This window comes from Saccopteryx leptura, chromosome 9 (genome assembly GCF_036850995.1).
Source record: "Saccopteryx leptura isolate mSacLep1 chromosome 9, mSacLep1_pri_phased_curated, whole genome shotgun sequence".
Lineage (NCBI taxonomy): Eukaryota > Metazoa > Chordata > Mammalia > Chiroptera > Emballonuridae > Saccopteryx > Saccopteryx leptura.
This window is the reverse complement of record NC_089511.1, coordinates 23,219,840-23,247,372: the sequence shown is the minus strand read 5'-3', so window position 1 is coordinate 23,247,372 and position 27,533 is coordinate 23,219,840. Positions and strand designations below refer to the sequence as shown.

General features: G+C 41.9%; 1 protein-coding gene across 2 annotated transcripts in view; it reads right to left on the bottom strand.

Annotated features, from left to right (window-relative positions):
* The window catches only part of HYDIN (HYDIN axonemal central pair apparatus protein), a 395,035-nt gene that overhangs the window by 187,770 nt on the left and 179,732 nt on the right, over positions 1-27,533 (bottom strand). For both annotated transcript variants that reach the window (XM_066348740.1, XM_066348741.1), the window contains exons 13-18: positions 26,863-26,930; positions 22,000-22,235; positions 19,455-19,555; positions 16,945-17,080; positions 14,440-14,604; positions 12,651-12,803 (exon numbers count right to left, since the gene is read on the bottom strand). In XM_066348740.1, coding sequence (XP_066204837.1) covers positions 12,651-12,803; positions 14,440-14,604; positions 16,945-17,080; positions 19,455-19,555; positions 22,000-22,235; positions 26,863-26,930 — 859 coding nt within the window. The remainder of the gene's footprint in view (positions 1-12,650; positions 12,804-14,439; positions 14,605-16,944; positions 17,081-19,454; positions 19,556-21,999; positions 22,236-26,862; positions 26,931-27,533) is intronic.

Below are 27,533 nucleotides of genomic sequence, written 5' to 3'. Positions count from 1 at the left end.
GCGCCCTGCTGGCCCGCACACCCAGGGTGCCCCATCATCCTGCGCCCGGTGCGCCCCAGCCGCCAGCAGCGGGGGGAGCGGGAGAGGCCCCAGGGTGGTATTCCCTACTTGGGAGATTCTCTCCGCGGGCGGGGCACCTCACCCAGCCATTCAAGCTAACAATCAAGCGTTGGGGGAGGGGCGCGCACAGGCAGCCTGAAATACCTTTGGGAGCACAGCTGCGACCCAATCACTGAAATTAGCTTAACCTGTGAAATCTGTGCACCCTCGGTTCTAATTGATAAGATCTCTCTCAGTTCAGCGACCCAAGACAAGAGGCGTGATATTTTTTAGTGCCTCTCGCTAAAGGGGCGGGGGCAACTTCTGATTGATAGAGCCTCCATATTCAGGGACAAACGCTAACAAGAAGGACTTGGCAGATAATAAGATCTATACTACACTAGTCGCAAGTAGAGACTAGTGCCTCTTCTTCCCAGCCGAAACAGGCTACAAAGTGTGGAAAGCCTGGGTTGAGAGGTCCAACTGAATGCTAGGCGCTGAACAGTCACCTTGACAACAATTGACTCCCACCCCCGCCTGATTACACTGGAGGCCCTGACTGCCAGAGCCTTTCCCAAAGCCTTGCACTGAGTGGGGATAGAGTGGGGATTTCCCAGCTCTTTGAGCCTCTTACTCCCCAGGCAGAAGCAGTTGCAGCCTTATAGCTGGATCACAGGCTGCTAATTCAGGAAGGGGGGACTAGGAGAGAGAATCCAGGAAAGCAAACTCTCTCATCGTTGGACCCTGCAAACGCCAACAAGCCTTGACTACCAGCAAGACTAAAGCCAATTATATGACATTGCCATAGAATCCCATCAACTGCAAATCCCTACCTAAGTGTGACACAGGGGCAGAGCCTGGGGTAGAGTCACCGACCAGGAAGAGGGAGAGAAAAGAAAAAGGAAGAAGTTAACATCTCAAAATCAAGAAAAATCCACAGACTTTACAACTTGTTCCACTAATTTTTTTTTTGTTGTTGTTGTTGTTTGTTTCTTCTATCTTATTGCCTTTATTTCCTCCACCTCAGACCTTCTATTCTCTGCCCATCTTATGCTTCCCTTTTCTTGAACTACACTACCCATAAGTGTTACATTTTATTTCTCTTCTTCATCCTCACCCTCCTTTAAGGTTATACTCCAAAACACTTAACTCTCACTCTCTCCTCTTTTGTTTTATTTTGTTTTGCTTTATCTTGTTTTTTTCTCTTCCTTTTTTATGTCTTCCTTCGTTTTTCTCTTTTTCTTATTTTTTCCTTTCTATTAGTTTTTTCTTTTCTCGTTTTACTTTCATCCCATTTAATCCTCAATCACGAACAAATTAGTTAATTTGGGACTCAAGGCTTTTTTTGGCTTTATTTTTCTTTTTCGCTTTTGTGTTTGTTTTTTTCTTGTTTGTTTATTTTTATGGCATTTTGGGCCCTCCCAACCCAAGGTCTCCATTGTATTTAGTCTTCGCTCCACTTAATACAACAGATTTTTACTTATCATTTTTATTTTTTTCTTCTTTATTATTCTTTTTTTGTCCTTTTTTCTGGTTCCCTCTTATCTCTCTCATTATATCTCTTAGTTGACCATCACTCACAAGCAAATCATCTTATGCTTGTCTAAGATTTTCTTCCTTTTTTTTTTTTTTTTTTTTTGCATTTAGTAGGTCCCTACTCCCCTTTTTTTGCCCCTTGAACTCTTCACCCCAAATCAGGCCCTCCATTATAGGTACGATATTTCCCTGAGGAGGGGAGAAGAGGGAAAGAGAAGAAAGAAAAAAAGGGGGAAATAATCAATTATTACTGTTTTTTTTTGTGGGGTGTTTTACCTTTTTTTTTTTTTTTTTTTTTTTTACTTTTTACTCTTTATTAATTCTAATTAGTGCTATCAACAAGACCACCCTCAGATGCCAATAAGAAAGAGGAAATCGAATATTATGGATACAAAAGAAAGAGAGGTAACACAAATAGATGTGGAAAAATCTATGGAGAAAAGACTTAACATATTGGAAGCCTTGGAGCTAAATGACAGAGAATTTAAAATAGAAATCTTAAAAATACTCAGAGATATACAAGAAAACACAGAAAGGCAATTTAGGGAGATCAGAAAACAACTCAATGAACACAAAGAATATATTACCAAGGAAATTGAAACTATAAAAACAAATCAAACAGAAATGAAAAACTCAATTCACAAGCTGAAAAACGAGGTAACAAGCTTAGCTAGCAGAACAGCCCAGACTGAAGATAGGATTAGTGAAATAGAAGACAAACAACTTGAGGCACAACAGAGAGAAGAAGAAAGAGACTCAAAAATAATAAAAAACGAGAAAGCCCTACAGGAATTGTCTGACTCCATCAGAAAGAATAACATAAGAATAATAGGTATATCAGAGGGAGAAGAGAAAGAAAATGGAATGGAGAATATACTCAAACAAATAATAGACGAGAACTTCCCAAGCCTGTGGAAAGAACTAAAGCCTCAAATTCAAGAAGCAAACAGAACACCGAGTTTTCTTAACCCCAACAAACCCACTCCAAGGCACATCATAATAAAGATGACACAAACCAATGACAAAGAAAAAATTCTCAAGGCAGCCAGGGAAAAGAAGAGTACAACATATAAAGGAAGGCCTATTAGATTATCATCAGATTTCTCAGCAGAAACTCTACAAGCTAGAAGAGAGTAGACCCCAATATTTAAAGCCCTGAAAGAGAGGAACTTTCAGCCACGAATACTATACCCATCAAAGCTATCCTTCAAGTATGAAGGAGATATAAAAACATTCACAAATTCAGAAAAGATGAGAGAATTTATCAACAGAAAGCCCCCACTCCAGGAAATACTAAAGGGGGTTTTCCAAACAGATTCAAAGAACAAAAGAAAACAACACCACAAGTAACAGCTCCACCAAGAACACAATAAAACCAAACTTAAACTGTGACAACAAAGGAAAAAAAGGGGGGGAGAGGATGGAGATTAATAGTAGCAAAGGACGATGAAGTGCAGAAATACTTATAAGATAGGGTACTACAATGAATATGGTAGGTACCCTTTTCATTACTTAATGATAACCACCCTAGAAAAAACCACCACAAAAACACTTGACTTAAAAAAGGTAGCAACAGAGGAAAGAAGTATGGAACACAAACAAACAAAAACAAATGATAGAAAAACAAAAGAGAAGAATCAAACTAGATACAAAACTAACAGAAAGCAATTTATAAAATGGCAGTAGGGAACCCACAAGTGTCAATAATTACACTAAATGTAAATGGATTAAACTTACCAATAAAAAGACACAGAGTAGCAGAATGGATTAAAAAAGAAAATCCAACTATATGCTGCCTACAAGAAACACATCTAAGCAACAAGGATAAAAACAAATTCAAAGTGAAAGGCTGGAAAACAATACTCCAAGCAAACAACATCCAAAAAAAAGCAGGTGTAGCAATACTCATATCTGATAATGCTGACTACAAGACAGAAAAAGTACTCAGAGACAAAAATGGTCATTTCATAATGATTAAGGGGACACTGAATCAAGAAGACATAACAATCCTTAATATATATGCACCAAACCAAGGAGCACCAAAATATATAAGACAGCTACTTATTGACCTTAAAACAAAAACTAACAAAAATACAATCATACTTGGAGACCTCAATACTCCGCTGACGGCTCTAGATTGGTCATCCAAACAGAGAATCAACAAAGACATAGTGGCCTTAAACGAAATACTAGAACACCTGGATATGATAGACATCTACAGGACACTTCATCCCAAAGCGACAGAGTATACATTTTTCTCTAGTGTACATGGAACATTCTCAAGAATTGACCATATGTTGGGCCACAAAGACAATATCAGCAAATTTAGAAAAATTGAAATTGTACCAAGCATATTTTCTGATCATAAAGCCTTGAAACTAGAATTCAACTGCAAAAAAGAGGGGGGAAAACCCACAAAAATGTGGAAACTAAACAACATACTTCTAAAAAATGAATGGGTCAAAGAAGAAATAAGCGCAGAGATCAAAAGATATATACAGAAAAATGAAAATGAAAATACGACATAGCAGAATCTCTGGGATGCAGCAAAAGCAGTAATAAGAGGAAAGTTCATATCACTTCAGGCCTATATGAACAAACAAGAGAGAGCCGAAGTAAACCACTTAACTTCACACCTTAAGGAACTAGAAAAAGAAGAACAAAGACAACCCAAAACCAGCCGAAGAAAGGAGATAATAAAAATCAGAGCAGAAATAAATGAAATAGAGAACAGAAAAACTATAGAAAAAATCAATAAAACAAGGAGCTGGTTCTTTGAAAAGATCAACAAAATTGACAAACCCTTGGCAAGACTCACCAAGGAAAAAAGGCACAGGACTCAAATAAATAAAATCCAAAATGAAAGAGGAGAGATCACCACAGACATCATAGATATACAAAGAATTATTGTAGAATACTATGAAAAATTATATGCCATCAAATACAACAATCTAGAAGAAATGGATTAATTCCTAGAACAATACAACCTTCCTAGACTGAGTCATGAGGAAGCAGAAAGCCTAAACAGACCAATCAGCAGGGAGGAAATAGAAAAAACTATTAAAAACCTCCCCAAAAATAAAAGTCCAGGCCCAGACGGTTATACTAGTGAATTCTATCAAACATTCAAAGAAGACTTGGTTCCTATTCTACTCAAAGTCTTCCAAAAAATTGAAGAAGAAGCAATACTTCCAAACACATTTTATGAGGCCAACATAACCCTCATACCAAAACCTGGCAAGGATGGCACAAAGAAAGAAAACTACAGACCAATATCTCTAATGAATACAGATGCTAAGATTCTAAAACAAAATACTGGCAAACCGAATACAACAACATATTAAAAAAATAATACATCATGATCAAGTGGGATTCATCCCAGAATCTCAAGGATGGTTCAACATACGCAAAACGGTTAACGTAATACACCATATCAACAAAACAAAGAACAAAAACCACATGATCTTATCAATAGATGCAGAAAAGGCTTTTGATAAAATACAACACAATTTTATGTTTAAGACTCTCAACAAAATGGGTATAGAAGGAAAATATCTCAACATGATAAAGGCCATATATGATAAACCATCAGCCAACATCATTTTAAACGGCATAAAACTGAGGACTTTCTACCTTAAATCAGGAACAAGACAGGGTTGTCCACTCTCTCCACTCTTATTTAACGTGGTGCTAGAAGTTCTGGCCAGAGCAATCAGACAAGACAAAGAAATAAAAGGCATCCATATTGGAAAAGAAGAAGTAAAGGTATCACTTTTTGCTGATGATATGATCCTATACATCGAAAACCCAAAGGACTCCACAAAAAGATTATTAGAAACAATAAACCAATACAGTAAGGTCGCAGGATACAAAATTAACATACAGAAGTCCATAGCCTTTCTCTATGCCAACAATGAAATATTAGAAAACGAACTCAAAAAAATAATCCCCTTCACGATTGCAACAACAACAAAAAAATACCTAGGAATAAACATAACAAAGAATGTAAAGGACCTATATAATGAAAATTACAAAGCATTGTTAAGGGAAATCGAAAAAGATACAATGAGATGGAAAAATATTCCTTGTTCTTGGATAGGAAGAATAAATATAATCAAAATGGCCATATTACCCAAAGCAATATACAAATTTAATGCAATTCCCATCAAAATCCCTATGAGATTTTTTAAAGAAATGGAACAAAAAATCATCAGATTTATATGGAACTATAAAAAACCCCGAATAGCCAAAACAATCCTAAGGAAAAAGAATGAAGCTGGGGGCATTACAATACCTGACTTTAAACTATATTATAGGGCCACGATAATCAAAACAGCATGGTATTGGCAGAAAAATAGACACTCAGACCAATGGAACAGAATAGAAAGCCCAGAAATAAAACCACATATATATGGTCAAATAATCTTTGATAAAGGGGCCAACAACACACAATGGAGAAAAGAAAGCCTCTTCAACAAATGGTGTTGGGAAAACTGGAAAGCCACATGCAAAAGAATGAAACTCGACTACAGCCTGTCCCCGTGTACTAAAATTAATTCAAAATGGATCAAAGACCTAAATATAAGACCTGAAACAATAAAGTACATAGAAGAAGACATAGGTACTAAAATCATGGACCTGGGTTTTAAAGAACATTTTATGAACTTGACTCCAATGGCAAGAGAAGTGAAGGCAAAGATAAATGAATGGGACTACATCAGAATAAAAAGTTTTTGCTCAGCAAGAGAAACTGATATAAAAATAAACAGACAGCCAACTAAATGGGAAATGATATTTTCAAACAACAGCTCAGATAAGGGCCTAATATCCAAAATTTACAAAGAACTCATAAAACTCAACAACAAACAAACAAACAATCCAATAAAAAAATGGGAAGAGGACATGAATAGACACTTCTCCCAGGAAGAGATACAAATGGCCAACAGATATATGAAAAGATGCTCAGCTTCATTAGTTATTAGGGAAATGCAAATCAAAACTACAATGAGATACCACCTCACCCCTGTTAGATTAGCCATTATCAACAAGACGGGTAATAGCAAATGTTGGAGAGGCTGTGGAGAAAAAGGAACCCTCATTCACTGTTGGTGGGACTGTAAAGTAGTACAACCACTATGGAGGAAAGTATGGTGGTTCCTCAAAAAACTGCAAATAGAACTACCTTATGACCCAGCAATCCCTCTACTGAGTATATACCCCAAAACCTCAGAAACATTGATACGTGAAGACACATGTAGCCCCATGTTCATTGCAGCACTGTTCACAGTGGCCAAGACATGGAAACAACCAAAAGCCCATCAATAGAAGACTGGATAAAGAAGATGTGGCACATATACACTATGGAATACTACTCAGCCATAAGAAATGATGACATCAGATCATTTACAGCAAAATGGTGGGATCTTGATAACATTATAAGGAGTGAAATAAGTAAATCAGAAAAAAACAAGAACTACATGATTCCATACATTGGTGGAACATAAAAATGAGACTAAGAGACATGGACAAAAGTGTGGTGGTTACCAGGGGTGGGGGGAGGGAGGACAGGGGGAGAGTTAGGGGGAGGGGGAGGGGCACAGAGAACTAGATAGAGGATGGCGAAGGACAATCTGACTTTGGGCGAGGGGTATGCAACATAATCTAATGACAAAATAACCTAGACATGTTTTCTTTGAATATATGTACCCTGATTTATTAATGTCATCCCATTACCATTAATAAAAATTCATTTATAAAAAAAAAATAGATTTATATGTATTAACATAGATAGGTATTGGAAACAATCTTGAGTCTAAAAAACAAGTTGCAAGATATTACATGTAGTGATACAACTTACATACATTTTAAACAACAAAATGTCACTATCCAGTACTTATGAATACATATATATACCTGTAATAAGATATGGAAAACAAGGCTTGGTTATATATCAAATTCATGATAATGTGGCCTCTGGGAAAGAAGGAATTGGGACTGGCAAGGAAAATATATAAAACTTCAACTTTAATATTTGATTAAAAAAAGAAAGGATCTGAGATAAATGTGGGAAAGGTTAACATGTATTAGATTTGAGTGTCAAGTGTATCTCTTGAGTTCTTCTGTATTAAAAATATGTTAAATATACACTCACTCTAGAATCAAACATTTCTGTGGTGAAACAGAAAAAGACTGACTACAGGTGAGAGAGTCCAAGTTCTAGCAGAGGGGCAGCCATTCTCTGATGGTGGGACCTGGGCAGTTCTCTCAGCCAAGAGAGCCCCGGCTGTCCGACAGGTTCAAAGTGGACATGGCAAACCCAAGGGGGTGGCTGGGGATGTACTGAACACGCAGAGAGTACTATGGCACAAATCGCATTCAATGTAAGAGTTTAACTATGAGCTAAAAACCAAAGATTATATCGTAAGTGTATGTTTTAGTAAACAAAGCTACTATTTTGCAAAACCTTCAGAAACAACAAAAAAAAGAATGTAAAGAGGTAAAACAACTGCATTTGGTCTCTGATTCATGCCCATTTCTTTCCTTTTCCCTTATATCTTTTCTTTTCTTACTTGTTTCCTTCCATCAAAGTAATGATTCACTTTGAGGGCAGAGCTAATAATCTACCCACTGAAGGCTGAGAAACAGCTCAGTCTGACTTCTCTTCACACACATTCTGGGGTATAATATCTTAACAACAACATCTATCAAAAAGCCTTGGAGAATTACTGTTTGTCCATTAGAACTCCCTCTAGAACTAACAGTCCAAATACAGCAAAGGGAGAAGTGAGTTCTAGCTCTGTAGAGTTAGCTTCAGGCATGTAAAGATAGTGCAGTGGATGAGCTATAGCGACAGATTTGAACAAACCGGCTGCGACAACATGTTAGAAATGAACTCTCTGGAATGCCTACAATTTCACTCTCTCCTAAAATGGACAGGGTCCAGCACCGAAAGTCTCACTGGATGAAAAATGCCTGCCAATCTCCTTCTGGGTTTGTCTATTGACTTTGTTAAAATAGGTCATAACTCTTTTAAGAGCTATAGTAGTGAAGAATTATTACACACATTTATATATGTGAACTGAATGTTTTGTTACACTATCTGACAAAGGATCAAAAAAAGTGGGCAAGTAGATTATGTCATTATTTCAGAAATATAATTGAAGGAATTATGGTTGGTTGAAAAATGATATCATGGAGATTATCCGCATACGTACTTTCAACCCATCTCTGAATAAAATGAAGAATATCTGGTCCTTTTGTCTAGTTTAGAACTGCTCCTCAATTTCTTCTCTTGCCCTTTTAGCAAAATTTGCTTTTCCAGGTGTCTTTCTCTAAGGGTCTTTCATGATCATGAAACCAAAATCCTTTCACCATTCCTAAATCCACCTGAATAACCACCGATGAGGCCAAGTCAGGCAGCACAGCAAGCAGCCCCAGGGACGAGAGTGTGGGCCTGAAATCGGGGCGCCGGGAGTTGGCCTGGGCTCGGCCACTGCGCAGGCGTAGCAGGTCACTTAACCGGTCTGCACCTTTGTTTCCACCTGGTTAAAATGGGCATCACAATAGTATTTCTCTCACAGAGTCATAGCGAATGAAATAAATCTAAAGTTGCAAATAGAACTAAACATTAGTCATAATTGATGACATTGTACTGTCATCATCAAAACTGCCAACGCTGCTGCTAGGTGTGGGGAATTCAAAGCAGAGACCCTTGTCAACTGAAGGAGACAGGCACATAAATGAGTAAACATAGACAAGAAGTCCCCATTTAAATGAAGAAATAACCCAGCGGCTTAGGGTTTGAAGGAAATGTAAAGCCCAATGATCCCCTCGGTGCCATATCATTGTGCGTGGCTCTGGCAAGTGACCAAGGAAATAAATGTTTAGAAAGAACCACACTTGAATGAGGCATCAGAATTCCTGTTTCCTGGATCCTGAAAACTCTAACTATTGTACAACGGCCTCTCCCGCTGATCAGAGGCAGAAGGCAGCCGTGAAGATGTTTCCGGGCCTGCTGAATCCGAGGTGTCACTGACATCTGTACACAAATTCTTAGATTAACAGTCCCCGAGGCTGAATCAGAGCCAAGAGGAAAAGGAAAAGAATTCCAGATGTTTTCAACCCAGTGCTGAGAAACGCACCTGCTCTGCCTGGCGAGGGGCACTCATGCAAACAAGGCATCTATCTGCCAGCCCAGAGCGGAGGTCCCAGGGCCTGGGGGAAACCAGCATGTTCTTGCCCTCATTTCTGCTGTCGCCCAGAGAGAGGACATCTATCTTCCTAAAGGAGCACTGTGTGTAAAAGCAGAGCCCACACGTTCTTGCCAAAAGGGCCTTCTGTGCTCTGCTCCACATTCTGATATCTTTTATCCGTCAAACCAGAGGTGACTCACTCTGTTGTTTTGAGTCTTCAGCTTAATCCAAATAAGCCTGCAACTGGAAACCTTTAGGGAGGCTGGTATTTCAGGCATTCCAAAGCAAAGGAGAACTTACTGCTCCAGGTTACAGGTCACAGAACACTCTTTTTTTTTTTTTTTTTTTTTTTTAACTAATCAATTGTTTTTACTCTCAGGATAAGCTTTAATGGAAGAGAAAAGAATGTAATCTTTACTGGATCTTCACATATATTATGCTAAGAGGTTTCGGTTTGTTTTTTTAAAATCATTTTTGGTACCACATTTATATCTGAGAAATTCAAAATTGCTTTTGGTGTCACTTATTTTCCCAACGCCACACTGGAGGTGGGCTTCCAGATTCCCATTTCTTCCCCCGGCCCCCGCCCCCCGCCCCCCAGCTGATACGAGACAGATGTTTCTAGCTAAGAATCTAATCACAGTGTTATCCCTGACGTGCGTGCCATGCATAAGGCTGGTGCGACAGGCGTCTGACAGTGGGTGCCACATCTGGGGAGGGAGGGCAGACATTCACTGACAGCCGAGAGAGGAGAGAGAAGGTCCCCTCCTGTCAAGGCACCCACAGGAAGAGAGAAGAACTTCCAGGCCTGACTTCATAGTAAAAACAGAAGAAGTGAACAATGTGCCCTTGACCCTACCTGTTCCTCAGTGACTAGAAAGTTAAGTGCAATAAATATCTGACCACTATTTACCTGGGTTCTGAGCTGTAGGCTTACTTAGGGAACAAACAACTATTAATTAAAAACCATTTCCTCATGTATAGTAACTTCTGTAAAAATGAACTGGCAGTTTTAGTACTGTATATTAAATTGAAATTTAATAAAAGGTATTTCTATTTCTTCCCACTGTAGTCAACTTCTAAGTTAGTATAATTCAACTTTTATAACATTAACACATAGAGTATTTACTAGGAAATCCATCAAAAATCCCAGTTGAAATATAAAGAGTTTAATTTTCACCTATGAAAATCACAGCTGAAATGACTTTGATATTATAAACACAATTAACTCCATAAACACCAGTTTTCCAAGAGAGGATTGAGGGAAAAACACTCTACAGCAGATCACGTATAGCACGTGTTTGGCTCCTTGGAACTGGAGCTTGCTCACTGAAGATGATATTAAACAATCAAAAGATGGAATCATGAAACCTTTGTGGAAAAGAAAAAGCCCTATTTTAACAACTACTTGGGTCATTCAATATAAACACTATATTAGCAAAAACAAAACAAAACAAAAAAACCCCCAATAGATCCTTGATGTGCTTTTTGTTCTTGAAATGTACCAACAGTTGCCATAAAAAGTGAAATCTGAAGATATCTAAAAATGAAAGGGGAGGTGGTGAGAAAGAGAACGGTTGCTGTATTTGTCTATAAGCACTCTGCGGTCTCTGCCTGTCCCCTCTCTCTGTCACCCCGTAGGACGCTCCAGTGGCACCTCTCATCGTCCTGGATTGCTCAGCTAACTCTCTGGCTTCCCCTGTCAACTCTGCACACGTAACACTGGATTGGAAGCAACACTTCCTAAGCAGCTCCCAGAACACATCAACTCCCATCTTCCACCAAACACGTCAAGTAACTGGATGAAGACTGACTAGCAAAGGCGTCTTTTCTGTAGGATTTTCCTTCAAACGCCATTCTTTACACAAGGCACTGGAATAAGAGTGAGTTGTGTCTGAACCTCATGTTAAAAAGAGCGGTGACTGTATAGGAAATGGCTGCCTTTACAAGTAGTGACAAATGACAATAAAATGCTCAGTGATAATGGTAAATGGCTGCTAACCGGGACCAATGACTCTGAGGAGCTGCCACAAGTCAGCAGAAAACTACAATCTGATTCATTCTGATAGTGACTTTTACAAAATTTATCATTTTGATTTTTCAGAAATATCTGACAAATGCTGAAGCCAAATGTTAGCATTGATTCAGATGTCAAAAAATACACTGGTTTCTCTTTTGATCGTATAAATCTTTCGCCTTTTAAAATGTCAATTTTCGGACAGAAGGGCTATACCATTTAAAATTTTATATTTAAATTTAGAAAATGTTTTCCAAAATCAAAAATAATTTAATTACTAGATTAGAAATTCCTGAATTTTGCAAAAGAATATATTATCTCTATTCAAAAACTGGTTCATAGGAGACTGGCAGATCTAAGTGCTCTTACAAAATACAGAGAAATAAGGCAGACTCACTTCTAGGTCCATTTTATATCTATTTTGTTTTGCTGTTTAATCTCTACTTTTGGAAAATACTATCTTGTATTTCATTCATCCTTATAAACTTGATAAAACATTGCTAGAAGGAAGGGAGAATAAAGATAGAACCAGCATACCAACAAATTTGTCTCCAAAAGGGTTCATATAAAAAATGAGGAAGTTTCAGCTACAGGGACCTTTCAAAGGCGTTTTCTTGAGATGTGTGGCTGGGCTTAGGCACAACTCAGGGAGGAGATCTCTGCAGTATCTTCCTGAACTGAGATTATAGTAAATATATTTGCCTGTTTACCAAACTATAGGCATACTGTGGAACTGAGGACGAGAATGACGTAATTTAATGCAGTTTAAACATGTAAATCTCTGCTTCTGGTGATCATTTTCAAAGGCATGTTGCAAAGACAGGGCCACTGCCTACATTCACATGACAGGCCCACAGTCTACTCACCATGCGTGCTTTAAACAGGCCAGGGATGAAGCACTGGTTAGACAGGCTGAGGACCCTGGAGTACTCCTTTAGGACGTAGATATGACCGAAATCAACTTGAGTGGGATGTACATAGAGAACTGGGCCTTCTCCAGTGCTTCTTATGTGACACTCCTGCAATCCCCACGAGAGAAAGAACATAAAAACAGCTGAAAATGGCTGGCTTTTAAAATCTTTAAACAGCTCTAATAAAAGCAAGGGTACAAAAGGGTGCTCAGTAAAACTGGCATTCCTTCCCCCAGTACTCTGTGGTCAGAGGGACACAGGGATGGCCGGGCCGGTCAGACCTTTGAGTCCAGCCTCAAATTCCTCCAGTATAATCTGCATCCCTGGGTCAGCCCAGGGCTGTGCACAGAGGGGAACCAGAGGAACGGTCCTCTAAGTGCCACCAGCACGCCAGCCTCAGGACACTTCGTGTGGGGCAAAGGACTGGCACTTCAGAATCGGAGGTGGCTGGGTTGAGCCCCGTCTGCTGCTTCTCTAGGGGCACACAGCGCTGCCCACTGCCCACCGTTGTGCAGGGTGGGGGCTGAAATCCACCCCGCTCTGCTCCCCTCGCCCTGTGCCCTCAGCCAGGAAAGAGGCCTTTCTCTTTCATGAAGTGCTGGCTGCTCAGTAAGGGGCCCTCTCATGAGCCGTGTCTGTGCAGGGTGCGCACAGTGCAGGCAGGCAGAGGACCTGGATTGGCGGCACCTTTCAGGATGATCTATCTGCCTTTGTGATGCTGCGTTATAAGCCAGGTGGCTTATCTATGGCATCTTACACAGAAGAGATAGAAGCCAAATCCCTGTTTATTCTACTAGCTAAGCAACCGGAATCCCTTCAAAGAAATGGAGGCTGACATCACCCAGTACCCAAGTAAACTAAATGTCTAGAGATTCAAGCCTGCTGAGCAACTTCCTTTAAGATTCCAGATTCATCCTTTGATTCATCAGAGAGCTTCCCATGTCTCCCTCTTCCCACAGGGCTCCTTCTCTTAACAACTAAGGTAGGTTAATTCGGGCAGTGAGTCCAGTCAGTACCAGGAAGCGATCGGTGAGCTGTGAGTGAAACCCATCTCAGAGCCCACGTGCAGCAGCTGGTGATGCCCAAACCCAGCTTCGCAGCCGGAGCAGCTGAGGAGGTTGTTAAATACACAGGTGCGCTCTCCCCTTGGGGACTCCACCTTTAGTAGGCCTGGAGCAGGGTCAGGCATGTCTTGGTGTGTGAAGAACTCCTGATAGGATCTTAAGAACAAGTGCTATAGAACAGTGGTCCCCAACCTTTTTTGGGCCACGGACCGGTTTATGTCAGAAAATATTTTCACGAACCGGCCTTTAGGGTGGGATGGATAAATGTATCACGTGATCGAGACAAGCGTCAAAAGAGTGAGTCTTAGACAGATGTAACAGAGGGAATCTGGTCATTTTTAAAAAATAAAACATCGTTCAGACTTAAATATAAATAAAATGGAAATAATGTAAGTTATTTATTCTTTCTCTGTGGACCAGTACCAAATGGCCCGTGGACCGGTACTGGTCCGTGGCCCGGGGGTTGGGGACCATTGCTATAGAACACCGTTGCTTTTGGAGTTATCCGCAAATAGATTCCTGAAGTAACAGATTACGTGTTGCAGAGTGAAAATGTGGAGCACTGGAACTACAGACAGCTGCAGGGCATGCCACTCTGGCACGCGCCTTAGAAGCGGAGGCCTGGAAGTTTGGTAAGAAGTAGAGCAATTATAACTGAAATTCTGAAAAGCATCTCTCACCAAAGGGGGGTCCTGGCTCCCGAAGATCGAGATGTAAACTGTGCACCTGTGTGCCCCAGTGACCTGGGTCTCCAACACCAGGGGGATGTGAACGGTGCTTTGGGGACTGATGATTCCACAGGGCCTGGGGCTAGAGAGCAACACAGCGGGTGAGCCCTCACGTACCTGGTGGGGGAGACAAGCCAGAGGGTAAAGCAAGCCCCCGGCCAAGTATAAAATCAACAGCATGTTAGATTATTTTGTAACAAGTGTTGCCCTGTGTTCACGGAGGTCCTTTAGCAATGTCTCATTGTTGAAGCATGTAGAGATGAACACCCCAATTCTGCCAAAAGGAAGTCTGGTTAAGTGGGGTGTGCATAAGGCTCCAAATCCAAAGTGCACAACCCAGCAAGATGCAGAAATAAAATTACCCACAACGTGAATTAGTTCAGGACAGCAGCTGCCCGTGGCCACCTGCCTTAACCTAGCCCTCCACGCCTCCACATGTTACTCTCCACCACCTCGTTCCTTTGTGTTCCATCAGTAGAGGCCACTGGTGTTTCCCGAACACATAATACTGCTTCCTTCCTCCAACTCTGCACACGTTTCTTCTTCCTGGAGTGCCTGCTCCCTTCGATTTGCCTGCACACTCATCCCGAATACCCCCGGTGTCCCCAGTGCTCGAGTCAGAGCTTCTCCTCTGTCCCCAGGGAGGGGGCACCCTGCCGTCCTTTTCTCCGGCATGCATTATCTGCATGTCCTTTGTCACCACGGGCTGGAAATTTCTTAGGGCATGACCTGGGCCTCTTCTCAATACATGTCCACTTTTTGGCCCCAAACATATGCCCAGTACATTTTTTTTAAATGGGGAAATAGGTGGGTGAATGAATGAGTGAATGTTGTCCAGTGTCTACCAGTGAACGTTGCCCAAGGCTCTGCTCTGCAGCCTACCACCAGCTTTTCTGCAATGACAGCAACCACAAATAAAACTTCTCAAATCCCATGGCCAAATAAGTTTAGGCAGTTCTGGGAAACACTCTTTAGACCGCCATCTCCTTGAAAGGAGGACAGAGCTTGCCGGTCTCACCTGTCTGGAGCACCCCACGGTTGTTCCGTGCCTGGCCGGGTCTAGTGTAGCCTAACCTAGCTCAGTGTCCCCCTGTAGCAGGCCAGTGTCCTGCCTCGTTGCAACATGAGGCAAAAGGAAAGCATTTTGTCTTTATATAAAGTTTTGATATTTTGTTCTTCATGGTTTTTTTCATTAATTTTGATTTCTTAAAATATGGCATGAAAATATTCTTCATCTTGACCACTGAGTCTTTTGGCTGCCCCTTCAATCGGTGCGTGAGGCGGGCACCTCACCCTGCCCCGCCCAGCTGCGCAGAAACAGCTCCCCCATCGCCCCAGAGGTGCTTTCTCTGCGTTCCTGAGATGCCTGTGCCCTGTCTCCTGTCTCCTGTCACCCCCACCTTTGGCTCTGGTTTGGTCTCAGGGAAGCCCACAGAATAACTGTAATTCCCTCCCTTCTACAACTGCCCTTTCACTAATGAAGGGTAGCTATTTTGCCCTGGTCAGGTCTTGTCTGTTCCAGATGAAATACTACTCTTGCTTCTCACATGACTTGGATTTTCAGATGACAGATTGCCATGCTAGGTTCTTTAAACACAATTTATCGCCCCCCCCCCAAGTTTCTATTACCAAAATACAATGTCTGACGACAAACTTCCGGCACTGCGTTGATCAGTGGTCGTCATCCCTTTCTCTGGCTGAACATTGCTTCTCTGGTGCAGCCTACGCTTGCTTTGGTTCTGTGGTCCCCATATTGGTTTTTAAAATCATTTTAAACTTTATTTGTAGCTAAATAAAACCCCCCTTTGATTTTGTTTGCATGAATTTTATCAGCGTACTGTACTTCTGGAACTGAGTTGAAACTCAAGCGCGTTCTTGGTAAACTGCACCTCACCGGGACCCTTCTTTGACTCTGGAGCTGTACAGATCTTTTTGACTCTTTAGTCCATATGTGTTTGACTGCTCAGTCTCCCACCTAGCGAGGTGTGGTGGCATGTGGACAGATCTATTATAGAACACATCCAGAGGCAATGTCACCTTTTCCATTCCTGTATGATCTCTATCTAGCCTTCTAGTCCAACAAGTCCGTTAGAAATACTGTATTACTGTACCCCAGTAAGGCTGTTCACGTCACAGCCGTCGGCATGTGAACACTCCCAGCTCTGCCTTGTTCCCATGCATGACTAATTCACAGGCAATTATTTGCAGGTGCCACTTCTGCGTGTTGGCTTAATTGATCCTTCCTTTCTTTATCAAAGGCAATTTTCCCGGGAAATTAGCAAGCTGTTTACACCTGCAGCTGTTCACTCATGCAGTTTGCAATCTAGCCGTGGCTTTCTAACCCGATCCCAGGGTTAAAAATCAGAATTACATAGGGTCATGGGTTCAGGAATATGGCTCTTAAGAAGGATTTCTCTTTCCTATCGAGGGAATCCAGGTAAAGATAAGGTAACTCACCTGAGGTAGGACCTCGTAGCCTCCTGGGAGGTCATCATGATTGACAAGCTGGATCGTTTTCTCACAGGGGTACTTCAGGAGGCAGCTCCCAAAGTCCACCTTTGATTTAACCAGGCGGAGGGTAGGCACAACACACCTGCTCAATGGAAGGGGCCCATTAAAGAACGTACAGGGACGGAAAGCTTGTTTACATACAAAGAACGCAGAGTCCCGAGTTAAACACATCTGTTACTGTCACGTAGCATTTTTTTTTCTAATAACTACATTAATCGTTCTCAGATCTTCTCTTCTGCCCCCAGTCACCATTTTTTAATAAAAAGAAAAGGGCTAGAGGCAGGCCTCCTTTCACAGTTGTCTTCCCTGGGCAACGACTAATATTTCCACTGTTTTTCATATTGGGCCTTCCCTTGTCAAGGGGCCCCCACAGTGAAAGATCCGTAGGGTAGTGGATCTGTTTCCACGACAAACAGGGGCAGTGCCGCCAGCATGGGGTCCTAACAAGCTGTGACACTTTGGACCAATCAGAGTCCCCTGAGGACTAGTAACAGCTCACACCATTTAAATAATGGTAATAATTCTAATTTCTATGCAGAACAGCTGTCTTGGATCAGCAGGCTCAGGCAGCTGCTCTCCCCAGAACTGGCGCTGTGAAAATAGAAGGTGTGGTGGGGGAGAGGAGGGTGAGTTTTGTGATGGGGAGAGAGGAACTGAAGCCTGTATGTGCTGTTGGTCTATCGTTAGGCGACATGGGTTTTATTCTGTATCTGTGACTCTCAGCGTCTGCCCTGCCTACTGCATTGTCACAAGATAGCGAAACGGTGAGGAGCACCAGCATAGAACCAGACAGAGGCAGGTTCTACTCTAACCTTACCACGTACAACCTGGAGCAAGGTGGTTTCCCTCCTAGAGCCCTACTTTGCTTTTAAGTAAAATGAAGGTAATTCTAGGGGTTGACATTAGCATCATTAACTCTTCTCAGGGGATTGTGGGAAATACAGGAGGTGATGTGAATGAAAGGCAGAGCACAGTGTGAAGGAAGGGCTCGGGAAGAGATGGCTGATGGGTGGCAGGGGCAGAGCAAGCCGTCGCTGCTGGCTCTCTGGGAAAAATCACTTCAGGGAACAAGTTCTAAAAGTGGTATTTCTGCTGAGAGTCTCAAGCAGTTCCTACAGATTATACTCAAGTGATGACGTGAAAGTATTTTATTAAACCCAAAGCTTGGGATTTCGCATGCGATGAGTGTTCATTTTCAGCTAAACTGGAAGCTGTCGGTTGACCCAATGACTTTCATGAAGCTAATCCTTGACTCTGTGAAACACTGTGGCTAAGAGCGTTCACGGTACTTGACTTGGAACACAGAGTATATATGGTAGGAAACCCAAAGCCTCTTATAGCCCCCCCCCCTTTTCAAATCAGGATGTCCAATTGATAGCTGCAGGGAAAAGAGGCTGGAAAGTATCAAAATAAACCCACATAAAAGATGCAAGACTAGATAAAACAGCAACTTTGGTATAGGAAAGACCAGATAAAAGATATTGTGTGTTTTTTAGACAAACAAACACAAAAATTTAGAAGGAACACTAAATAAGGATATCATGGCAAAGCCTTGACCTTCAAGCTCTTTTAGGGCTGCTCTTTGACGTCACCCAAGCCCAAGGCACAAGCAGTGGTGCCTGTTGGGATGGCCCCGCCAACCACATGTCTGCACCTTTTTTAAAGTGTGTCTTCCTAAGATTCTTCACAGGCCTAAGGTCTAGAAATGTACATATTATCAGAAATGTTCTCTATTTCCTTTAGATGGCATTTTCACATATATACTCTTAAGTCCCAGATCTGGACACTTGTTTGCTTAGGCAAGAGTGTGGCCCATGATTTTATTTAGGATCACTGTCAACATTAATAGGTGAGACATGATCCTTGGAAAGACTGTAACTTGGTCAAGGAGACACAGTCAACAAAAAAAAAAATCCAGGATCTTAATTTGACTCCGGAACCCATTGCTGTGTCCATTAGAAAAAGAGAGAAGTTGGAGACGGTTCTGAGAGTTGACACTGTTAGGGCCTCATCTGAGGACCGCCGGCAGCCCGGAGCAGGCCTGTGGTGCTAACTGGCTCCTGCGCTGCAGAGCTGTGAGCACCTCTCTTTCTGCTACATAACTGGAGTTCTGTGTTTAAAGATGAAAAGCAAACACAGCAACTGTTCACATCTTTCTGCTAAAACCATTTTAGTTATATACCTGGAAAGTCAGAAAGTCAAAAATAGAGAGCACTATTCTTCTTCACCCCGCAAAACAGACACACATCCCTTCTCTTATCTCCACCACAGGCGCGTTTGCTGTTTTCAAGCTTTGTCATTTGAATCGGGTCCGGCCTCCCTTCCCGGGAAAGCAGAACAAATGCTTCGGGAACTGTTGGCAGGTCTGCTGCCTTCCGAGGAGGCAGCCTTTCCCGGTGGCTGGGTGGGGGTGGGGGTGGGGGGGCTGGGCAGGGAGAAGCCGGTGAGGGTGATACCTCGCTGTAATCAGGAGTGCCAGCACTTCCTCCCCGATGCCCTCCACGTCCACCACCAGGGCCAGCTCGTATTTCTGCACGGTGTTGGAGCATAAGGTCACCTGGAAAGAAAGAGGTGAAAAGCTGCTCTTCTAAAAGGCCAGCTCTCCCTCTGCACCGGGGACAGAGGAGCCAGGGGGACAACCACACAGATAAGTGTGGCTTCTGAGTACTTTATTAGGGGGTGTTTGGCACGTTACATTTTTAGTTGAACAAGTTACATTTCGGGGACAGGACGTGCTGAGGTTTTTCAAAAGCCAGATGAGAAGCCCAATGGCTTTTAGTACAATAGGTTTGCTCATTTCTGAGGAGGTTGGTATCAAAGAAGCCTTATACCTACAAAGGGGGAAAATGACCCTGACTGATGAATAATATCAAGCAAACTTCAATTATTGCAATTTAAATCATTTTCTACACCTCTGGGCTACATAAATTATGACAATTCAATATACCAATAAAACACTACAGCTAAATCTCTCTTATGGCAAAATAAATGACATAACCATGTCAGTTGCAGAGAATGGCATAAGAAATCAACAGCCTTTTTTTTTTTTTTTAACTACAATCTTATCCTTCACCTCCATATTCATTATAAGAGCTGAAAACAAAAAGCCCCAGAGAAAGGTCTACCCAAGGACAGTATCTGGCCTCACCCTTTGTTTTTATTTATTGTTGTGAAACATTACACTTAGGCTTTTAAAGCCTTGTTATAATTTTTTAAATGCTTTAAAATGATTTGTACTGGAAAAGATACTTGTAAGTCTAGAAAACAGCTTCTGGCATAGGTTAAGGCTTTTCTATCCATAAATTATGTATCAGGTACTAATTAAAATTTTTTTGTTGTTGCAAAGGGAATTACTGGATACAAATCTGAGACCACACAGACGTGGTTAGAGTGCAGATCATGAGGGAAAACTGGAGCTTGGAAAAGCTTTTCCAAATACAGAGTGAAAATAAAGTGCAGATGGGGTCACTGATTTGGAAAGCAGACGCGTGGGATTAGGAGAGAAGCAGCTGCCCCAGAGTGCAGAGATGCCTGGAGTGACGCTCACCATCCTTTCTGCCTGTGCTGCGCTTAGAAGGCAGAGGAACAGGTGCTTCTGGTAGAAGGCTGCTAGACAGACAGATCTACGACTTCTCACAGAGGCCCCCCCCCCCCGAAAAGGAAAGGAAAAGAAAGGTAACTAACATGTAGGCTGAGTATTAATATGTAAAAAAAGAAATTCATTGCCAGCAGCACTTCTCCCTAGGAAACTTGCAGTTAGCAATTGCTTTGGTTTTTGGATGGCTGTGTCCCCTGAAAATTCCCATGACGACTAGCCCCCAGTGAGACGAGGCGCCCTCAGGTGGTGGAGCCCTCATGGACTGGGTTCGTGCCCTGATCAAGGGGGGCCGCCAGAGCTCCCTCACCCCTTTCTCCCTGGCCGGGTATAAGGACAAGTCAGCGGCCTGCAAGCGGAAAGCATGCCTTCACCAGAACCCAACTGTGCTGGCCCCCTGACCTCAACCTCCTGCCTCCAGACTGCGAGAAATAAATTCCGATCGTTCATAAGCCACTGTCGCTGGTATCTGATAAGAGTAGGCCGAATGGACTGAGACAGCAACCCTGGGAAGTTATAACGGCATGTGATATCAAATGTCATTGGGCCCGTGGAGAAGTCCTTGAAAGAGCTAAAAATTTCCAGAAAAGATTTAGGATAATTGGATTCAGGGTGAGATATTAAGAAGCATTACAAACAATTTTATGGGATAAAACCATAGCTGAATTAAATATTCACAGATAATGGCTATAGGGAAATGATCAACCTGAGCTATAAGATATGATCTTTTTTTTCTCTCCCAGGAAAAATAAAACCATTTCAATTTAGCAGCCTTCAATATTGCTAGATCTAACTGTCTGGAGAAGAAAAAGTAAGTGAGGGAAGACAGTAACCCCCTTCTCAGTTAGCGTGAGACAATTCCGCTGGTGGCGCCCACGCCACAACCAAAGCGGCATGCTGCCGACCCAAATACTAGAGTAGGCGCTGTTAGGAACATCACATCCATGTTCACCAGGAAAACCAGATTCGGACTAAACATCTGAATAAACTGGCTGTCCTCGGTGGCATACATGTATTGCCATAATAACTGATTTGAGTCTAAAGGAAAGGAGGAGCTAATTATCAATGAGTCCTAAAATCCTTTTATATTTGCCCTGATGGCTGTACTATCTGTATGAGCAGTGGTTTCACTAGAAAGCGCTACAATCCCCTGGCCTGGTGAAGGCAAACACATCAGGATTGATGGGAATCCACCGGGGCGGTGTCAGTTCTTTTGCCCGGTATATTTGTATCTGGTTTCTTTCGCCACAGTAGTTTATTTCCTTATAGGCCTACTTTCCCACGTGAGCTAGAGGCCCTCCTTCCCACTGCTACTGGGCCTGCGGAGCAAACCCCTGAGGTGGCGCCCGTAGCTATCTGAGAGTTGGGCTGCTTGGCCGTGTGTGCTGGGAGGCTGTGCCTTTTACCTTGATTGCAGCAAATCCTTGGGAGCGAATGGTACCACAGCTGGGGGTGATGGTGAATTCTCTTGGTTTGGTTATGAGTATCTCTTCCTTTTTCCAAGTGGGTCCTTTGTTGTCTGGATACTGTTCACAACCTGAAATGCTTTTATGGCCATCGCCATCCCCAGGGACACGCAGTTTGAAGGTCATGGGGACCAAGGAGGTATTATTGAGGGAACACATTAAGGTATGTGGGAATCCTGGAAAACAAAATATGAGGTGAGAAATAAAGGCCCCACAATAGCCTCCCTCTAACTTCAACCTCCCCTAGCACTGCCAAACTTTTTAAATTGTCTATGCAATTCAGCACCACTTGCCTAATTCTAACTCTCCCTGATATTGCTTTCAACTGTAAACCAATAAATACATTTCATTCATTTATTCACTTATTCATTCATTCAATGGATACTTAATTCATTTAAAATGTAGCAACAATTGACATGAAATCATCATCCAGGTCCCTCCCCAGAGCAGCCTCTATTTTCAGTTTGCTGAGTCGTCTTCTAGAAGTATATTTTGCATTTAATTTTTGCATACAAATACAGGTCCGCCCACCCCCAAGAAACAGAATAACGTTTGCTCTTTTTGTTTGCCTGTGTGTAGAAGGAGAAGCCGGTGTGGTTTTGCCCGCTATGTGACCGAGACCTGCCAAGACATTACATAACTCATCCTGGACCTGTCTGAGGTTCGGGCCCTCAGGGTCGATGACACAACACAGAGTAATAGCTTCTCCTAAGAGAGACTGTGGTCTGCTTCTGAGCCACCAGAGACTAACACATTGGCTTTACCTCCCTCAGGCAAAGCTGCTTTTTCATGTTATATCTAGCCCTCTTCCATTCAGTTTAGTGAGATGCATGTTCCTTTCTGGAGACATGGGTCCTCCTTGCCTGGTAAGCAATAAACTGAACCCTGATTTTGGATCCCCTAGGTGGCATTGTAGCTACCACTTTCGCAACAAGAATTATCTATAACTGCAGGAGAACAGATATGCATATTTCCACTAGATGCAAACGCTACTCTTTCTGCTTTGAACCCTACTGCAATATTATACAACTGGTCTCAGAGTAATGACTGCGGTACTGCAGAGCATATTTCTAACTGATCTGCTTCTCTCCTCATGTCTGAGCCTTTGTCTACACTATAGGACTGTAGAGGAAACACATTTATGTCTCCTTTGTGATACCACACCCTACCAATTTACTTGGAAGAAATCTTTAATGGAAAAAGAATTGTCTGATTAAGGGAACTTGAAGAATTATTCTTGGAAATTCCCAAGGAACTAAGAATCACTAGCTAGAAAGTCAGTTTCATAATCATGTAATTGCTTCAGTTGACTTTTCTAAACTTTCCCAACATTGACTCTTGAAACTGTAGATTTCTTACCCTTATTTTACCTGACCATTTATGAAATAAACACTCTTCGAATATACTCTTCGTATATATTATGAAAGGGAACCCTGTAAAGACATAGATGGGTTCTTCCAAACCCCTGCTCAGACTACTTCCCTGAAGCTACTAGTTTTTCTTAGATAAAGCCAGTTATAACCTCCTAGCTACAATTCCTTGTACTATTACCTGTAATACTAGTTTTCAAGATGCCTAAAGGAAAGGAATACTGTTGAAGACTAAAGGCTCATTAATATAAATGTTCTTCCTAGATTTCTGGTGATACCAAATCCTAGTACTATTCTATCTGTAGTTTCATCTAAATGCAAGTACTTTACAGTGTAGGCCTCTATTCTCCCTTCCTTAGCATCAATGAGGTGAGAAATAAAAGTATATAAAAACTCCAAATTTCTTTGTGTGTGTGTGTGACAGAGACAGAGATACAGAGAGAGGGACAGATAGGGATAAACAGGAAGGGAAATGAGAAGCATCAATTCTTCATTGCAGCTCCTTAGTTGTTCATTGATTGCTTTCTCATATATACCTTGACCAGGGGCTACAGCAGAGTGAGTGACCCCCTGCTTAAGCCAGCGATGTTGGTCTCAAGCCAGAGAGACCTTGGGTTTTAAGCCAGTGACCTTTGGGCTCAATCCAGCAACTATGGAGTCATGTCTATGATCCTACGCTCAAGCCAGTGACCCTGCACTCAAGCTGGATGAGGCTGCACTCAAGCTGGTATGACCTTGGGGCCTCAAACCCGGGTCCTCTGCATCCCAGTCTGACGCTCCATCCACTGTGTCACTGCCTGGTCAGGCAAAACTCCGTATTTCTTGGAATAATTAACAACATGCTTGGTCAGGATGCCTCAAAGATTCACAGAGGCACTTTCATTCCTCTCCCAGAACTTAAATTTGATTTAAAAGACAACGTTCTTAAGAGATTTGAGTCTCATTCAATATGCTTATTTTTACCTGACCCAGAAAGCCCCTAAAAAGACTTAAAAAAAACTAGGAGTAAAAGATCATAAGGCTTCAAAGGAAAAGTTTCAATCTTGACAAAAGTTTCCCATAAGTAACTGTCCAATGGACTGTGTTTCTTTGTGAGGAGAGGTCAAACTACTTGGAAAAATAATGAGACTTTGTGTTGAAATCATGAGGACTCTAGTTCCAACTTTGAGATTTGAAAATATCATAAAATGATTTTGAAAGGGTATCACAAAATTGTCTCTAATACTGGCTGCTAGAGCGCAAAGTCTAGAAGCACAGAAAAGTAGCTTGAATTAACTGACTCAAGTGGTTTTTAAAACCAAACAGCCTTAGACTTCCTGTTGTCAGGAGAAAAAGGTATGTCTGTTAACAGTTCCTGCCACACTAGAGAAGACTAAGGAATCCACATCCAAACTGAAAGAAAAGGCAACCTGGGCTTTGAAGGTGGATTTAGGATAAATTTTCTAATCTCAGACTTGGAGAATCGTGGGCCATGGCTCTGCAGTGTGTTCCAGCCCCTTGTCTAGCTGCTGTCTCATCAAATGGTTCACTAAGATATTATACAAGAAAAGAAAAATAGGCTGTTTCTAATTTTCACCGAAGCTAAATAGTTACCAATACTTCTGGCTGGACCAAGTATAAGAAACAGCTGTTGGCTTATTATTAGTAAAACATTTACATTAACCTCGCAGAGCTGAGCAACAGAGCAGATTCCGGATGGAAAATCAGTGCGAAATTGCTTGCAGTAACGGATTTGAGGTGCTTATGTGTACTCTTCCTCCAGGGCAATATGATGGAAGGAGCATCTCCCAAACGTCCTTGTCCTGGGCTTTGTGTTTAAACGCCTATGGAAGGATGTGCTGCTGTCACGCATCGGTTGCCCAGACCTCTCTGCGGACTCAGCTTGAACTGTTTGGAGAACATCTGTCACAGTCACCCTTGAGAAAGATGCTTTTCTTAGATTGCCACCCGATGATTTTCAAGTTGTAGGTCACTTTTATTTTCCTTCAAAAGAGTCTATCACTCAAACATGCCCTACATATATATGTAAAAATTTCTCCAGCCATTTTCATAGTCTATAGTAACCAACAGATATTCAACTCCATTTATATCGATTTTCCTACAATATGTATGTTACCCAGTATAATGTAGATGGCAGGGGTCACTGTATAAATAAATATGTTCCAGGTAAATAAAACCATCACAACTCCCAAATGGTAAAGCAACTGAAAAAGGCATTATTAATTTTTCAAAAGAACGATTTTTTTCCCCAAGTAGAAGCAAAAAAACCTGAAAGTCAATATGGGAGGCAACAAAGGAAAAATGGGAAGAATTGTGGAGCATGGATTAGAGTAGGGGTTTTCAACTTTAAAAAAAAATTATCATCTCCTAAAAAGAACCATTGTGGTAAATTAATTTTAAATAGAATAAAATCAATTATATTTAAATTAATATGATTTAAAACCTATAATTTCTCCCTAATAAGAAAAATTAAATACTAAGGAATAAGGTTCTGCTGGGTAGGTTGAACTCTGAAGGGCCAGAAACCATTGTTGTATTTAAGTTTGTTTTTGTTTCAATCTCCAAGAACCTATTTGTCCCTCTTTGGGGGCAATATCACTTGTGCTGACAGAACACAATTTAAATATACCTCAGAGGAAATACTAATTCTGCCCCTGCTGTGTGACTTTCAGACACTGTCTGACTCGTCAGTGCTCAGTCCTTCCGTCTCTAAAACGGGGATTTTAAATAGTGCCTCCCTACAGGATGCCCACCACACGTTTACAGGTCGCACTGCATGTAATGCACTTCATAGTGACTGGAATATACAGAAAGAACCAATAAATGAGAACTTCTGCTATCATTGTTATCATTTTTATTATTGGGGACGCTTAGATGGGAGAAAGGAACTCAGAGAAGTAACTGAGTGAAAAGACAACATAAAAATATAGAGGATGTATTCGGGGCAACACTAGAATCTATGTAAACACAATAAATTAAAATCAATAATAAAAAAATACATTAGAAAAGTCTTCCATCTGGAGTGGTAAGGCACCTGAATCAAACCACCAGGGAGTTCAGTTTGCACCCGAGAGCGTCTCAGTGCACAGGTTTCTGTGTAGCCAGGGTCTGCACATGCACAGCATGTTCATAATGCTCAGAGAGTGGAATGCAGCATAAGGCCTTCTGTCATCCCACTGCTGGAAACGGGGGGGGGGGGGGGGGGTAGGGCAGCCACGGCCTGACAGCTGTTAGTGCCCAGGACGCAATTACAGCTTCCACACAGGAACCGGGCAGTGGCACTGAAATGGCCTGCTGCAGAAGAACAATTCTACATCCTCTTAGCTTTTACCCATTAAAAAATGGTGAGAAAGATTATTTGTAGACCTTCCTCCTCCCATGTAGAGAAACGTAACTCTTCTCTGTTTCTCATGGAAAATGGAGAAATACTCACCGAAGGAAACATCCCCGAAGTGCAGAGCAGGAACGTTAAAGTGGAAGGTGGGCCCGATGACGCAGCCTCTGGAAGGAGCACAGGGCGGGGGGAGGGAGGGCGGCTGGTAAATGCAGGGTAACAGTCAGCAGCCGGGGGAGGGTCTGCACGGAAATCTACCATTTGGCGTTAAATTAATGATAGGATCTAGGACTTCAACTGAGGGATGGTGGCCTATCACCGTAGTTAATTCAGACAAGAAAGAAAAAAACATGTCCCATCATATAAGAAACATCAAAGTCTATCAGTGACACGAGTGTTCCTTGTCCCACACTTTTATAATACTGTTCTAAGTCAGTTCCTACCACCAACTGCTGTGATCTTGGCCAGTCAATTCACCACTAGAGACTTCAGTTTCTTTTTCTCTGGTATAAAAGAGACGACTAGAGCCTGACCTGTGGTGGCGCAGTGAATAAAGCGTCAACCTGGAAACACTGAGGTTGCCGGTTCAAAACCCTGGCTTGCCTGGTCAAGGCACATATGGGAGTTGATGCTTCCTGCTCCTCCCACTTCTCTCTCTCTCTCTATCTCCCCCCTCCTCTCTAAAATAAATAAATAAATTAATTAAAAAAAAAAAAAGAGACGACTAGAATAGGGGACTTTTTAGGACTCCTTACTCTAAAAGTTGGTCT